At 36.9% G+C, this 16,249-nt stretch overlaps 1 protein-coding gene across 5 annotated transcripts in view; it reads right to left on the bottom strand.

Moving 5' to 3' along the window:
- Positions 1 to 16,228, bottom strand: part of Umad1 (UBAP1-MVB12-associated (UMA) domain containing 1) — a 160,186-nt gene extending 143,958 nt beyond the window's left edge. For 2 of the 5 annotated variants that reach the window (XM_069996556.1, XM_069996559.1), the window contains exons 1-3: positions 16,118 to 16,228; positions 9,089 to 9,188; positions 8,055 to 8,135 (exon numbers count right to left, since the gene is read on the bottom strand). In XM_069996556.1, the coding sequence (XP_069852657.1) occupies positions 8,055 to 8,135; positions 9,089 to 9,170 (163 nt within the window). In that variant the 5' untranslated portion in view covers positions 9,171 to 9,188; positions 16,118 to 16,228. Of the gene's footprint in view, positions 1 to 8,054; positions 8,136 to 9,088; positions 9,189 to 15,626; positions 15,853 to 16,117 lie in introns of those variants that run through there. The other 3 variants (XM_069996558.1, XM_069996560.1, XM_069996557.1) reach the window with 2 other exon arrangements.
- Positions 16,229 to 16,249: the final 21 nt, after the last annotated feature.

Here is a 16,249-nt window from a genome sequence, read left to right as displayed (position 1 = left end):
CTATAATCCTAGCTACTCATAAGGTTGAGATCTGAAGATCACAGTTCCAAGCCAGTCCTGCAGAAAAGTTTATGTGACTCTAATGTCCAATTAACCACCAGAAAACTTCCAGAAGTGGAGCTGTGGCTCAGCAGTAGAACACTACCTTTGAGTACAACCCCTCAGGCTTAGTTCAAGCCATACAAAAGTGACTTTAGAAATACAAATTTAGAAGTGACAATAGGTGACAAACTTATTTTTCTCTGAAATTTCCATGCTACAAAGGGTTATGACCCTTTATCTACTGCCTCCAAAGTTTTTGCAAATGGTACATTTCTAATTACGCAACACATAAAGACAGGTGAGGAATATGTAAGATACTAGGTAAGACAACATTATCATTAGCAGTACTGCTAACCTAATGAAGTACCTGGTCTAAATTACTACAGAATCAGCTGTATAATCTCACTAATCTATTTCTGAAAACAGAAATTAAGATGTACTTTTCCTTTGTCAGTCGTGGAGCTTGAACTCAGGGCCTGGGCACTGTTTCTGAGCTTTTTCACTGAAGGCTAGCGTTCTACTACTTTTGAGCCACAGTGCCACTTCCAATTAGTGTATTTCTTAAATGTCCCCTAAAGGGTCATGCAGTAAAGGCTTGGTCCTTGGTACTTTTAGGAAATGGTGGAGATTTCAGATGGGGTGTCTTCAGATCACTTTTGTGAGTACCTGTAAGAGCATACTTGAAGAGAACAGTGGGCCTTAGCATCTGCCTCACCTCTCTTTCACTTCCTAGCAGTAAGGTGAGCATTTGTCTTCCACCACAGGCTCACATTTCATGTGCTGCTTCATCACAGGCTTGAAGTATTGATCATGGACCACAACCTCCAAAACTATTAGCTAAAATAAGCCTTCTCTTAGGGAAGGAAAAGAAAGGCACAAGGCCTCTGTGCCTCTGATCATATAAAATAATATTTATCAAAATGACCTCCTGGAAATGGAAAGAAGAGGTTTTTTTCTTGAAAAAATAAGCCTTTCTTTTCTGTAAATTGATTACCTTAAGTATTATTAGAGTAACCAGAAAATTGTCTCACATAATATTATACTCCAAGTGATTAAGAAAACAATATTAACATCTAGAAAAGTAATACTTAAACAGTTTTGGGATCACAGAACTTCAAGAATCTGATGTAAATTCTTCTTCCCAGAAACATACTTTCAGAGCTTTGCACAATATTCCACTTAGCTCCCCAAGCTGATTTGGGTTAAGAAACCTACTGTAACAATAACAGCATGATAATGGCTGGTTATTACAATTATCAACTTGTTCAAGCAATTCATCAACAAACTATTTTAAGGGTTAGTTTTCATTCGGTGCTGCCAAACATATTATTAGCTCATACATCAGGAAATGATAGGTGCCAGAAATAAAAATAAGTTATTCCATAAGTTTATAGAGCTATTTGACTTAAATACTAAAAACAATTGAGAACAATTTTTTGAATTACTAATACTACATACTTAACTGTCATTAACAATATGTATATACCATAATATGTATATGCCATTTTTGTGAAAATACCATTGTAAAAGATTAATCTTGTTGTCAGGCACTGGTGACTCACACATATAAGCCTAGCTACTCTGGAGGCTGAAAGCTGAGGATCACAATTCAAAGCCAGTCTGTATGAGACTCTTATCGCCAATTAATCACAAAAAAAGACAGAAGTGGAGCTGTAGCTCAAGAGAACAAGCCTTCGGCAAAAAATTTCAGGGACAGTATACTCAGGCTCTGAGTTCAAGCCCTAGGACCAGCACCAAAAAATAAATAAGTAAATAATAATAATAATAATATAACTTCTTTGTACAACTACTTATTAATAAGTTAAAAAAAAAACTTGTTTCATTTTGTTTTGTGTAACACTGGGAATGAAACCCAGTGCTTCACACATGCTAAGGAAGCACTCTACCAGCCAGTCCTTCAAAATTTAAATAATAACCAGAATGGAGCAGCAATAATAATTACTTGATGTAGTCTTGTCTCAGTCCAAGGGGCTTGGGAGTCCAAGACTCCCAAAAGTTATCATCAAATATTCACGTTCTCTTATAAAATGGCATATTTTTATATAAACTATATGTATCCTCACATACATTTTTTTTTTGCCAGAACTGGAGGCCTTGCACTTGCTGTTTACATTTGCTTGGTATGCTTGATCAGCTGTTACTTGACAATTTGAGCCACATCTCCAACCCTGGCGTTTTGCTGGTTATTTTGGAGAAGGAGTCTCTTAGACTTTTTTGCTCAGGCTAGCCTCAAACCCCCATCCTCCAGAAGCCTAATAAGTAGCTAGGATTATAGGCCTCAGCCACTGGTGCTATATACCTCAAATATACTTTTAAATCACCTCTAGATTACTTAAAGTACCTAGTAAATATAAATGTCATATTAATAGTTGTCTTACTGTATTGTGTAGGGAGTAATCATGTGGAAAAATAGTTTGTATATATTCAATGCAAATGTAATTTTTCTCAGTATTTTTGATCCACATATACAGAGGGTTATCCAGGTTACAGAAGAACTTATTTAGGCCTTCCAACCCTACCTGAATGACTTTCGTATAATGTTTATATTTGCACGTTTTAGAGTCTCATCCTCTTTATTCTCTCAAAAATGAAATGCTATCCCCTTTGTTCCCCCTAGGATTTGGTAGATTTTGTTTATAAGAACTCTCCAAATTACTCACTGTCCCTCATTCTTTGAAATGTAAATTTCCATTGTAGACAGGTAAGTTTCTCTTTTCAAATAAAGTAAACAACACAAAGATGAAAAGTTGACCTTGCAAAGTTCCAAATAAAAATACATTTGTTTAGCTGATATATGTATATGTTCTTTGATTCTAAGACTGAAAGAGGAAAGAATCTTTAAAATATCTCACTATTTTCAAAAATGTCACTCATCATTTAGGCTAGAAAATAAAGGGAGCAGAGGCTAAATTGCATATTTTAATACCAATAAAATACATAACTTGAAATATCAAAATATTAATAATTAAAAGATAAAATCTGTTAAATATTGTTATTACTAAGCTGGTTCTAAAGTCAGAGTTTTACAAAATAATTAACTTAATGGAAGCTGGAAGTCTGATGTCCTACTTTAAGAAACACCTGCATATTCTGAAAAACCATGAATTTCAGTTATACTGTAACCCAATTCCTTTCATCTCTGTAATATCTTGCCCCATTTCATTCTTCCTGCTTCAAACTTACGTTCAGTATTTGTTAGTTATTTCTTTTCCATTATATATTACACATATATGTATGTGTTTGTACATAAACATACATACTTATATGTATATGTTTGCTATTTTCCTCTAACATAATAAGCTAATTCATACCTTTGTCTTGGTTTTAGAAGGATATGCCAACATCTAGGCAATACACTTTCCTAATTTAAAATAACTGAGATTGCACACTATGGTACAACATTTGTAATCAACTTAAAGATAATGTGTTAAAAGTACAATTAGACATGTCATAACAGAAGAAAACCCTGGTAATTACAAATAGCTCCATGCTTGCTGCGTTTTTAAACCAAAGTATAAGACTATGAAAAATCGCCACCCAGTGACGCAAAGGAAAACTGCAATTTGTTTTTGTGTAAAAAGAGTACCCTGGAGGATTATTCAACTTCATTATTGAATGAACAAATAACTATTACCTTGTGTAAACAGAAACTGGCTACATGGGGAAAAATGTTTTCATACTAAGCTTTTTTCTCTTTATTCTTCTTCAGCACACTAAACATCTTACAGAGAAAAAAAACACTTGGGTAAATGAGGTAAATGTATACTTCTATTATAATCTTTCTTGGGTTTGAACCTTGAATTTCATATATTGGCTTTATCAATTCAACAATGCCACTTCTAATAACTGTGATCTAAAACATTAAGCAGAAACACTGTGTTAAACAGGAACACTGGCCTTAGGGTATTCTCAAGTAGAAAAAAATAAATCATTTATAGCTTCAACAATGTAGTCTACTATGACCTTTTTAGAGATGAGTTATAAAAGTCACAGAAGGAAATAATTTAACAGATTTAGCAGAGTCCATATTGACAAAATTATGCTACAAATATAACTATAACTCTAAGTATTTAGGTTTGTCACCAAGGAGTCAATAGATAAGGACACAAAATGAATCATATTTTTCCCTGTAATGTGCCCATTGCATACGAGACCTAAAAAATAATTATGTGGACATACACAATTCAAAATACATGAGTGCAAATATGGTACCATACCAGCTTTAAAAGTATTTCATGTATAGTATTGAACTTAGTTGACATTTTCCAAAATACTTTGTATAATATGTTCTATGACTATAGATAATATATACATTGGTATAGAATCATATATATATACATATTATATATACATATTATATACACACACATATATATATAAAAGAGCATCTCAGCAGAACAAAATGATATGCTAAAACAGACAACTAAAGCTGGGAAGGTGGTTCAGTGGTAGAGTGCTTGCCTTGCATGCATGAGGCCCTGGGTTCGATTCCTCAGCACTACATAAGTAGAAAAAGCCCAAAGTATAACTAATCTATACCATCATCCTCAACTTCAAGGACATTACAGTTTTTTGCAATATTTTAAAATACCTTGGAGGGTAAAAGACAAAGGAAGAGGTAGCATTGTCCAAAAGAAAGATGTATACATTTCTTGAATTGTGCAACAGTAATCCCTCTATATACCACCTTAACAATAACAATGAAATTACAATCAAAAAATATTTTGAAGTTATTTAAAATAATAGTAAAAGTTTAAGGTGGGGCTGGGAGTATAGCTCAAGTGCTAAAATATCTGCCAGGCAAGGACATGAGCCTTAAGCTCAAACCACACTAATAAATATGTGTGTGTGTTTGTGTGTGTATACATATATACATATACATGTTACATATTTATAACTATTAAATATATGCATATATAGCTATCAAATATATATACACATGTATCACTATTAAATACACATATATGTATATGTATAAAACTATTAAACCTGACAATGTGACTTCCAAAACAAAAACAACCTCCTAAGATGGATAGCTTAATGGTTAAAAGGACAATCTCTAGAATCAGTTGCTTAGACTAATTACAAATCTGCATTATGCTAAATAGAGGAGCCTGGACAAGCTAAGTCCTCCTATCCTCTGTAGAGATAGTGCCACCTCAGACGGTGATGTTTTACATACATTAGTTTATTTAATATCTGCAAAAATCCTAAAAAAGGGGCTGGGAAGGTGGCTCAGTGGTAGAGCGCTTGCCTTGCATGCCTGAGGCCCTGAGGCCCTGGGTTCGATTCCTCAGCACCACATAAGCAAAAAGAAAAAAGCCAGAAGTGGCGCTGTGGCTCAAGTGGCAGAGCGCTAGCCTTGAGCTGAAGAGCTGAGGGACAGCGCCAAGGCCCAGAGTTCAGGCCCCACGACCGGACCCCCCCCCCCAAAAAAAAATCCTATAGACTAGATAGTAGGGGCTGGGAAGGTGGCTCAGTGGTAGAACATTTGCTTTGCATGTCTGAGGCCCTGGGTTCGATTCCTCAGCACCACATAAGCAAAAAGAAAAAAGCCAGAAGTGGCACTGTGGCTCAAGTGGTAGAGTGCAAGCCTTGAGCTGAAGAGCACAGGGACAGCACCCAAGCCCAGAGTTCAGGCCCCACAACCGGACCCCGCCCCCCCAAAAAATAGAATAGATAATAATGAGAGGATCATTTTCTAGATAAGCTAAATCATATAGGAAGTTAATAACTTTCCCACAGAAACCTCTGGAGCCAAAATGTCAACTCAAGCGGTCTAACTCTAGAGTTAGCACTTTTTATTTCAGGAGTATCGGAGGAGTACTGAGGAAAGGAGATGAAATGACTGATAAAAAGAGAAAGAAGAGGGTGGGATTAAAAAAAGAGAGAGAGAGAAAGAAGACAGGAAGAAAGAATCTGGATCTGGTGCTGACTGCATGAAAAATGGAAATTTCGTCATAGAACAAAAACTGGAAATATGTGAAACTTCTGAGGTTCAGTTAAGCACTTTTTCAAATTAAAATCTTTCTTGGTTAAAGAGAGAAGGTCCCCAGCAGCTAACCTCACCAGCTGATGCACAAGGTCCTAAAACCAGGGCCCACACTGTAAAACAGAAAATAGAATAATATATGGTCAAGACTATCTGCAATACAAATTGGAGAACTCGGAAAAATCAGCATGAAGATCTACTGTGCTTATGGCTAAAGCTCGCCTCTGAAATTCTCCAAATGGCAAAACAGAGGTAAAAGTAAAATAATCATATATACACATATTAATATTTTTCTTGTATATTAAAAAGGTAAAATAATCATATTAATATTTTTCTTGTATATTAAAAATAGTTTTCTTGTATATTTGAGGTCTAGCATCAGGAATTGTGTGATGCCAGTTCACCCCACTCATACTCTTTAAATGACTATACTGCAAAAGAATAACATTAATTTCTAATCACATAACAACAAAAAAGAACAAAGTTCTCTACATACATCTGAACTCCACAGAGATATTAAAATAAGGAATATAGAAGAGTTTGGAAAACTAGGCATTGTTGGAACAAATTTCTATGAGAAAGATTGAACTCCTAAAGAAAAAAGGCAGTTAGCTGGGTACCAGTGGCTCGCACCTATAATCCTAGCTACTCTCCTGTAATTCTAGACACTCACACACACACACACACACACACACACACACACACACACACACACACGCACGCACACGCACACGCGCACGCATGCGAGAGAGAGAGAGAGACAGAGAGAGAGACAGAGAGAGACAGAGAGGGGGGAGGAAGGGAGGGAAGGAGGGACAGAGAGAGAGAGAGACACAGAGAGAGACAGAGACAGAGACAGAGAGAGAGACAGAGAGACGGGGGGAGGAAGGGAGGGAGGGAGTGACAGAGAGAGAGAGAGAGAGAGAAAGAAAGAAAGAAAGAAAGAAAGAAAGAAAGAAAGAAAGAAAGAAAGAAAGAAAGAAAGAAAGAAAGAAAGAAAGAAAAAGAAGAGAAAAGAAAAGAGAAGGTATCTGTTTTCTGGTAGGCTAATCAGGAGTGGGAAGGAAGGCAATATTGGCAGCTTTTCAGGAACTAACACTGAGGTTGACAGAGCCAATTCTGACTTGAAAACTAGGAGCAAATTTCTGATATGGTGAAAATAAAGTCTCAGATAGGCAGTCATACCCATCATACTTCACCTTATTCCATTCAGAATGGCATCTAGATAAGCTGCCATTTCTGCTCAAAGACCACAATACTCAACGACTACAATAACTGACTATCCTAGCCACCACACTGGTCTATACTATATGAGACAGAATCTGAATTATACATTGATTGCCAGAACTTGGCTGTGGAATACTCTATGGAGAAGTTTATTGAAGTGAAAGTTTTCGTAGTCTCCCAGAGAGTAGGCTCAAGAGGGCCAGATAAGTAAAAATCCATTTGTCCTCGGTGAAGAAGCCAGCTCTACAGAGAAGAGCTAATGAGGAGAAGACCCACCCAAACCTACTTCTACTAAACTTGTAGTAGTCAGAGCTGTGACAGGGATGGCAGCATAACAGAACCAAAGCTGAAAATTCAGGATCACTATTGGGTCTAAAAGAACCATCCTTAATTTGTCAAGGCATATAGAGTATTGGCTGAAACCAGCAGACCCTAGTCTGCTAAATGAAGTAAGATAAATGAAGTAAGAGGTAAGAAATCAATAAAAACCTGTAGCCAGGTGTCAGCAGCTCAGGCTTCCACTCTACCTACTCCACTCCTACTCAGAAGTCCAAGATCTAGGGGAACACAGTTCAAAGCCAGCTCAGATAGAAAAGTGTGGGAGATTCCATCTCTAACTAGAAATATGGTTAAAGGCATGACTCATGACTCAAAGTGGCAGAGTGATATTTGTAAGCAAGAAAGGAGAAAGAAAAGAAAGAAAGAAAGAACACACAAGGAAGGCCCTGAGTTCAGGTTCCAGAATCAGCACAAAAAAGAAAGAAATCAGTACCTGCAAGAGGAGACCCAGAGAAACATCCTAGGGAGTGACCACCACATGAGTTAATGCAAATCTTCTCAGAGCAGTCAGAATCTGGTGGGAGAAGGCCCAGAGTAGATAAGAATGAACATAAGAAATACTGTGTTTTGGTTACTGAAACACCCTTCTCAGGAGATGGCATCTGGAAAGAACATTGCAAGACAGCAAATCTCTTCTTTGAGGGAAAGATATAGTGACATGAAGGAAATTCTATTTTTCAAAATTCCCTTTAGAAATAACATACACTATACTGTATTTGATTGAAAGAAAAAACTAAACAGCTATCAAAACGTTTAAAATTAGATTAAATTAAAAATTCTTTAAAACTTTAATTTTGTAATATAAAATAAAATAAATCCTAACCAAATATTCATGAAACACTAACCATTTCATACTTAAAATAGTCCTTTTTTCAGCAAATATTCATGTGACCTAATTTAATTTACAAAGCCAGGGTAATACTATTAGTAAGAGAAAACATTTTTCAAGGAGTGTTTAAGACTTTTAGTTTTCCACAGGTAAAAAGTGGTGATTTTACAAAAAGAATGAGAACTATACAACCAAACCAAAATGTAAGATCCAGATCTGATGACAAATAATTGCTGATCTTTATTTCTACAGTTAGTTTTTTTTAAATTATACATATAAAGTCATTCTGACATTAGTAAGAAATTAAAAATTAATCATAAGATTACCAAGTAATTTTTATTTTTTTTATTTTTTTATTTTTTTTATTTTTTATTTTTTGGTCCGGTCGTGGTGCCTGAACTCTGGGCCTGGGTGCTGTCCTTCAGCTCTTCAGCTCAAGGCTAGCACTCTACCACTTGAGCCACAGCGCCACTTCCGGGTTTTTTCTTTTTGCTTATGTGGTGCTGAGGAATCGAACCCCAGGGCCTCAGGCATGCAAGGCAAGCACTCTACCACTGAGCCGCCTTCCCAGCCCTACCAAGTAATTTTTAAAGGAAACAATGCATATTATTCTGATTTTACTCCTTAAGAAGACTTACCTAAAAAGATAAATCCATCTGCTTCTGTCTCTGCTACTGAGGGTTTCTTAGGCTCAGGCCGCTTTCGGAAGAAGTTAAACATTGTAGCTTCTGCTGCTATCTGAAACAGAAACACAAACTTTAAAACGCCTACCCTTTTTAGTAAAAAGCCAAATTTAAAATATTACAGTAACTAATCTTAGGAATTGTCCTGGCAACTTAAGACCATGAGCTTCTATATTGACAACTTAGGACCATGAGCTTCCTATGAACATCCTAAGACAAAGCTAGAAATTAAGGTACATGGACTCACTGTTTAAAATCTTCCATACCTTGAAGTCTATAATGAACCTTTCAGTTTCAGAAGCTTCAGAAAATAATTCAAGAAGTCCCTACACTGAAAACCAAAATCAACAGGTAACACTAGAATCTGGAAGGATCTTACCCACTAAACATAACACAAACACTAGTTAGAGGAAAGGAAAGAAGAAAGGAAGAAACCTCTGCCCAAGTTTTTTGTCAGGCCCATAAGCCTTCATAAAACTAAAGCCACCTGTTTAAAAAAAAAAAGGAAAGCCCCAGCTATTACAACCAAAAATGTCTTTGGATACTGCCAAGTGTTCTCTAGTAAGCAAAACTGGCCCTTGTTGAGAACCAAAGCATTAAGTGAAAAGGAATCCTTCAGTATTAACCACTGAGCAAAACTGCACATATGTCATCCTGATTCTTCTAAATCTGTAGTGCAATAATATATTTTTATGCTTTAAAAAACTTGCATAATTCTACCTGCCAACAACAAATTATTTTACATTTATAATAATGCTTATTGTTAATCAGTACAATACTAACTAATCCATTCAACACTGCAACTCTAAAATTCAGTAAAAATCTGGGGAAAAACTGCACACAACTGAAACAAAAAGCATAAAATAATTATCTTCAGTGAGATTCAACACTGAAACTCTAAAATTAAGTAAAAATCTGGGGGAAAACCGCATACAACTCAAACAAAAAGCATAAAACAATTATCTTCAGTGAGATAAACACATCTCAATAATGCCCTAAGGGAGAGTAAAGTCATTTGATGTGAAGTCATACCTCTGTACAACCATAGCACAAGGGATTCTAGAATAAATAAAATATATTACTTAGTGTTGGAATTTTCTCTATTTGTTCATCAATTCCTATTTCCGGCTCTCTTTCCTTCTCTTCTTTCTTTCTTTTCTCTTTGGTATTGGAACTTGGGCTTGAAGTCAGGGCCTTATACTCTCATTTGGATACAGTGTTTGAGTTTGAGAAACTGACTTCTGGATAGATGGTAATGACAGTTGCACACAATGTGAATGTACATAGTTTGCTGCGTTGTTTGCTTAAAAATGGTTACATGCTAACTCTTAGGTTACATATATATTATTAAAGTTAATAAAAGTTTAAATTGTGGTAATATAACCCTTATCAAAAGCACTTACACTGGGATACTCCAAGTCAATCTTCATTCTGAATTTAGAATGTGAAACTGATGATTCTCCAATTGTCTCTCTTATAGCATTACTATTAAGCCTGAACTACTTAGCATGGAAGTCTTGGTTAGCACATAGCTGGATTTGTTATCTTCAGCAACTAGCATAATTCCCATACTAGTTCTCTTACAGTTGTACAAAAAGTCAATAACAGCCAAAAAAGCTAAAATGTGCATTACTGGTTAACAGAGCAAATCAGATGTTCAAGAAATCACTCTCAGTATCTAAAAATGCTAGACTAAGTATTTTTAAGTGTCTTTTTTTTTAGTATGGCCAACCCAAAAAAAGATAAAGAAATTCCACAGAAGCCAAAAGGGAGGAAGATCTACAAATCTACAGGGTATGAGTACCAGAACTAATGTTTTCCCTATGTCCATTGCTGATTTCTAATGGATAAAAGCCTGGGTTTTAATGATCCCTGTCCCACAAGGAAAAGGCAAAAAGCCTGGGGCCCAAACATTGTGGGAAGAAGGAAACGTAAGTCCTTTCCTGAGAAATACACTCTGAAACCAAACCTCAAAGAAATCAAAAAAAATTCCATGAAACAGGAATTCACAATTCTAAATTACCATGTAAATGAAGAAACAAAAACCATAGCAATAGTCACTAGAATCAAGAACTTTATGAAATCAGACCCATAAAAACAACAAAATATAAATATACATTTTATATTCTGTTACAGATGAAGAAATAGAGATGTGACACGTACCAAAACAGAGAGAGATTATGAGTGAGAATTAGTGAGATTTGTATAAAAAACAAAAAAAATATAAAAAGCTCTTAGACATAAAAGTTTTAAATTAGGAAGAGCACTTACAAAGAATTAGTATCACCATTATAATCTATGAAAAATACTTAGAATTGAGGACATAGAATCAAAAGCACTGTAATGAGAAAACAAAGGTCAAGAACGAGTGAGGTCCTTCTTTACATCTAATTGGAATTCCAGAGGAATCAGAGAGAATGGGAAAAAGACAAAACTCAAAGGGATAATATTTGGAAACAATCCAAGAGCAATGAAGACAAGCCTTATCAGACTCAAGGCACAATGTATTTACCAACAAGAAAAATTCATATCAGGCTGCTGTATACCACAATTAAAGAACACTAAAGAGAAATTAAGGGTAATGAATACAAATAGTTATCACAACAAAAGAAAGCAAATGCCTCAAGAACAAAATACCACTTTAATATAGTTCTGAGAGAAATGAACTAAAATTCTATACCATGAACAGGTAATACAATTATCTTCTGAGGACTAGAATAGCCAAACTGGCAGAGTTTACTAGGAAAAATCTCACCAAAAGCACTTCTACAGAGCAGAGATAACACAAAAAGAAGGAGAGTTTATCCCAGATGTACAAGAAGCTATAAAAACCATGAGGGATGGGTAGAAATATTGAGGCAAAAAAGAGATGGCAAAGAGACTGAGAAGATAAGTGGACTGCAAGATCTTGCTGCTACAGGAGTTTGAGAGGGATGCCAAGGGCTCTAGAGCAAAGGTTTCTGAAATCAGGGCTTGGGAACTGTAGCTGCTTGGATGTTAGCATTCTAAGCAGAGAGCACTATAAGCCTCTGTCTTGAGCACTGACCCGGAAGTAACAAACTTCCAGGTTTCAAAGCTTAAGGCCCAAAGCCTTAAGCTTCTCCCAGCCTACAGTCATAAGCCTTTGAATTTGGAACCCTAATGTTTGCAAACCTCTAGAAATCAGATCTCTCAATTCTTAGAGACTTTGGAATCTTAGAGGCACTACCACACAAGTTCTGAGCTGTATGTCTCTGGATTTCTTTGAGAATAAGTCTTTGTGTTTATGATACTTTTACTTACCCAAACAAACCCTTTCTTAATTGAAAGTGTTTCTATTCAGAATAGAACTTTGAGGTTCTAATGTGGGCAAGAAAAATAAGTACATAAGAATCATTAATATACAAAACTGTAATAACTCATAAACACAAGACTCTCATTGAAAATGATTTTAAATAAGAATTTTAACTGGTATTTCTAAATAGCAACAATCAATTAAAATTTTTAATTAAAGATGATAGTATTAATAACTAATAAAAACAAGGTATGTACTCAGGAAAATATCTAACAAGGGGCTGGGAAGGTGGCTCAGTGGTAGAGCACTTGCCTTCCATGCATGAGGCCCTGGGTTCGATTCCTCAGCACGACATAAGCAAAAAAAAAAGCCAGAAGTGGTGCTGTGGCTCAAGTGGTAGAACGATAGCCTTGAGCTGAAGAGCTGAGGGACAGCGCCCAGGCCCAGAGTTCAGGCCCCACTACTGGACCCCCCCCAAAAAAAGGAATATATCTAACATAAGAATTAAAATTTTTATACTCTTTCAAAAGACAGCAAGGGTAAAGATTTATTTTGATTAAAAATAGCAATAGTTGCCATTATTACTCATCCTGAGATAGACCTAATGACTCAGTAAAATTGTAAACAAAATCCCAACAAAGGAACTTAGAAAAGTGAATATAGACCTTAGAAAATTAATATAGAATGGCAAAAAAAACAACAACAACAACAACAAGACCTTCCTGAAAGTCAGACCTCAAAAATTAGGATAAGGCTATGGACAACATTAAAGAAAATGGGCAGTGGTACAGGGATAGAAAAATAGATCATACAAGTGAAGAGGCAGGAATAGACTCCATACATACCTCTAAACTTAGAGGCAAAAGCTGATAAAGTCAACAAAGGATGAGACAATTGAAATAAAAAGAAAATGCAAGCAAGTACCTATTTAACAACATGGAGTACTACATATGAGGACCAAAGTTAATTTAGGAAAAAAGAATAACTTTAAAGGTTTGATGCATTAATGCTTTCAATTGACTTCTTAAACTATATTAGACTTAGAAAAATGTAACTGTATTAAAAGCAATAGCAATTTTTAGTTTTTAAAAAAAGAAATTGGAGCTAGACCAAAAATCAATACATTTTGCTGTATTACCATCCACACTAACATAGTAAGTTCTCAAGTATCAATAAGAAAAGGACAATCAGCAGGAAAGAAAGAGAAGCATATGGCTAATAGATTTATGAAATAGTGTTTAATCTTATCAGTTATCAGGGGATACTTATTTAGTTTAATTCAGATTGTTAGGATGGAAAAACATCAAGGATTGTCAGGAATGTGGTCAATTGTAACTAACTCCTGTATGTCTAAAAGATAAATTGGTCTCAGCATTTCAGTAAATCATTTGCTTTTAGTAGTAATGCTGAAGATTCACATCCTATGTTCCAGCAACTGTACTGGTATGCATTTGCTAAGCACACAAGGAAGTACAAGAATATCAAGGTGGCTCTGTATACAATAGAAACGAACTGCAATACAATGTCAATAAGAATAAAAAAGCATAAAAAGAATAAACTTCACCTCCATTAATCAACAACCAAAGAAACAATGATACATGATTCCATTCATATAAAGGTCAAAGACTGACAAAGCTAAGCAGTATACCATTTAGAAATGTCTACATGTGATATAACTGTGGAGACATCTTAAGAAGCTTAGTACAAATTGCAAGGTTAAGTGTTTATTTAAAATAGATTAGCAAGAAAGAGACAACTGGGAAGTGCAAACCACTAACTGCATTTTCATGTCTTAAAATGAATGAGAGATTCACATTGGTTCACTTAAATTGTCTCAAAAGTACATTATCAGATATATTAAATCTTTTTTTTTTTTTTTTTTGGTCCAGTCATGGGGCCTGAACTCTGGGCCTGGGCGCTGTCCCTCAGCTCTTCAGCTCAAGGCTAGCGCTATACCACTTGAGCCACAGCGCCACTTCCAGCTTTTTTCTTTTTGCTTATGTGGTGCTGAGGAATTGAACCCAGGGCCTCATGCATGGAAGGCAAGCGCTCTACCACTGAGCCACCTTCCCAGCCCCAGTATAAACCTTTTGTAGACATCCATTTCATAATAAAATTTAGGGGCAAAAAAAAATCCCCCAAACTGAAGTCATTTTTGGTTATTTGGTTTGGTTTAATGTTTCTGAACAATTTTCATACAGTAGATAGATAGGTAGGTAGGTAGGTAGATTAGATAGATAGATGGACAGACAGACATCTCCTCTGGCTGGCCTCACTTCATGATCCTCATGCCCTAGCCTCACAAAAAGCTGTTTAAACTTTTCTCTTGCTTATCTTTTTTAATGTCTACTTAAAAGTGCTGTTTTAACTGTAATAAAAAGATGTAAACATCTAGTCTTCAGGCTGTTTTTTAAAGTAGTAATTACATTAAAAATATGCCTCCTACCATGTATAATACACATCAAATTTCTTCCCAAAACAATGTTGAAGTGCAAACGACTTTAAGCAAAAATAGACGTTATTGATCTGTACCCTCAACATTTTTTCTTTCCACCAAACGAAATACACCCCACATTTAATGAAATTGTTTCAGTGACAACATAACTAAGACATATTAAGTGTTAAATACTATCATTCAAAGGATTTATCATATTTCAATCATATATATAATACCTCAAAACATCTTTTATATGAAATCTCAAATTTCTTTGGCTTAAGGAAATTTCAGGACTAAATGGGAGACTCCAGGGAGGTACCTGAATATGAATCATAACAATTCCTTTGGAAAAAGGATTTGGAGAAAAACAAGACTGGGTTTCCATAAAATGGTTAAGACCCAATTATATATATATATATATAGAGAGAGAGAGAGAGAGAGAGAGAGAGTGTGTATATATATATATAAATATATATATATATATATATATAGAGAGAGAGAGAGAGAGAGAGAGAGAAAGAGAGAGTTGGGTTTGTTGATTGTTTTTAATGAGCACTCATTCGGAAACTTCCTGGACAAGGTAGGTACCAGTTCTGGCAGATGAAACTCCAAAAATCAACCCAGCTACACATCCCACGGTTAGCCAGTGTCAGATTCGAGAATACTCCCCTCCCCCAGTCCTCTCGGAATAGATTCTCTTCCAGCTGTGCTCCTTCAAGAGTGTTGGGGGTAAGAGTAACGGTACAAAGACTGTCCGGGGTTAAAGAGTCAGTCCGTTATACCTCCCCAGGAGATCACTTCGTCGGACCTCGTTCGGTGGATAGAGGAGTGCAAGACGTAGCCTTCGCTTGGGGCTCCGGGGCCAACCCGACGCTGCTAACGCCTAGGGTCTGAGAAACCTTATTACGAAGGATCTAGAAAGGATCGTAGGTAGAGCAACCGACCGAGAAACTGTCAAAGCGGCGCGAGGAGGGGGAGGGAGAAGAGACGCTCGGCCACGGGCAACTGCGGCCTGAAGACAGTGGTGGAAACTATGCGCCCCCGCCTTCCCGCCCCTAGGCGGCCCGAACGCGGGCTCACTCAGCAGCGCACTCCCCCACCCCGCGCGCCCCGCTCCCAGCCAGGAAGGGGAGGCGGGGGAACTGTCACAGCTGGTCCGCCCGCGGACCGCCCCGCAGCCGCCGGCGCCCGACTCCCGCCTCGGCCCAGACACTCAGTCCGCAGGGAGAAAATGAAGCGGTGAAATAGCGGCGACTCCCGCGAGAGGAGGTACCTGGGGTTCGCGCCGCCGTCCGCCGCCACACTGGCACCCGAGTCCAACGCCCGACTTCCGGGGTCACGGCCTCCTCAGGGACACCCAAAATCCCGGCAGAGTTCAGCCTCAGGCCCCGCCCTCCCCCCCACC

Source organism: Dipodomys merriami, unplaced genomic scaffold (assembly GCF_024711535.1).
Source record: "Dipodomys merriami isolate MVZ:Mamm:240054 unplaced genomic scaffold, mDipMer1.0.p SCAF_5, whole genome shotgun sequence".
Classification (NCBI taxonomy): Eukaryota; Metazoa; Chordata; class Mammalia; order Rodentia; family Heteromyidae; genus Dipodomys; species Dipodomys merriami.
This window is presented reverse-complemented; position numbering and strand designations above follow the sequence as displayed.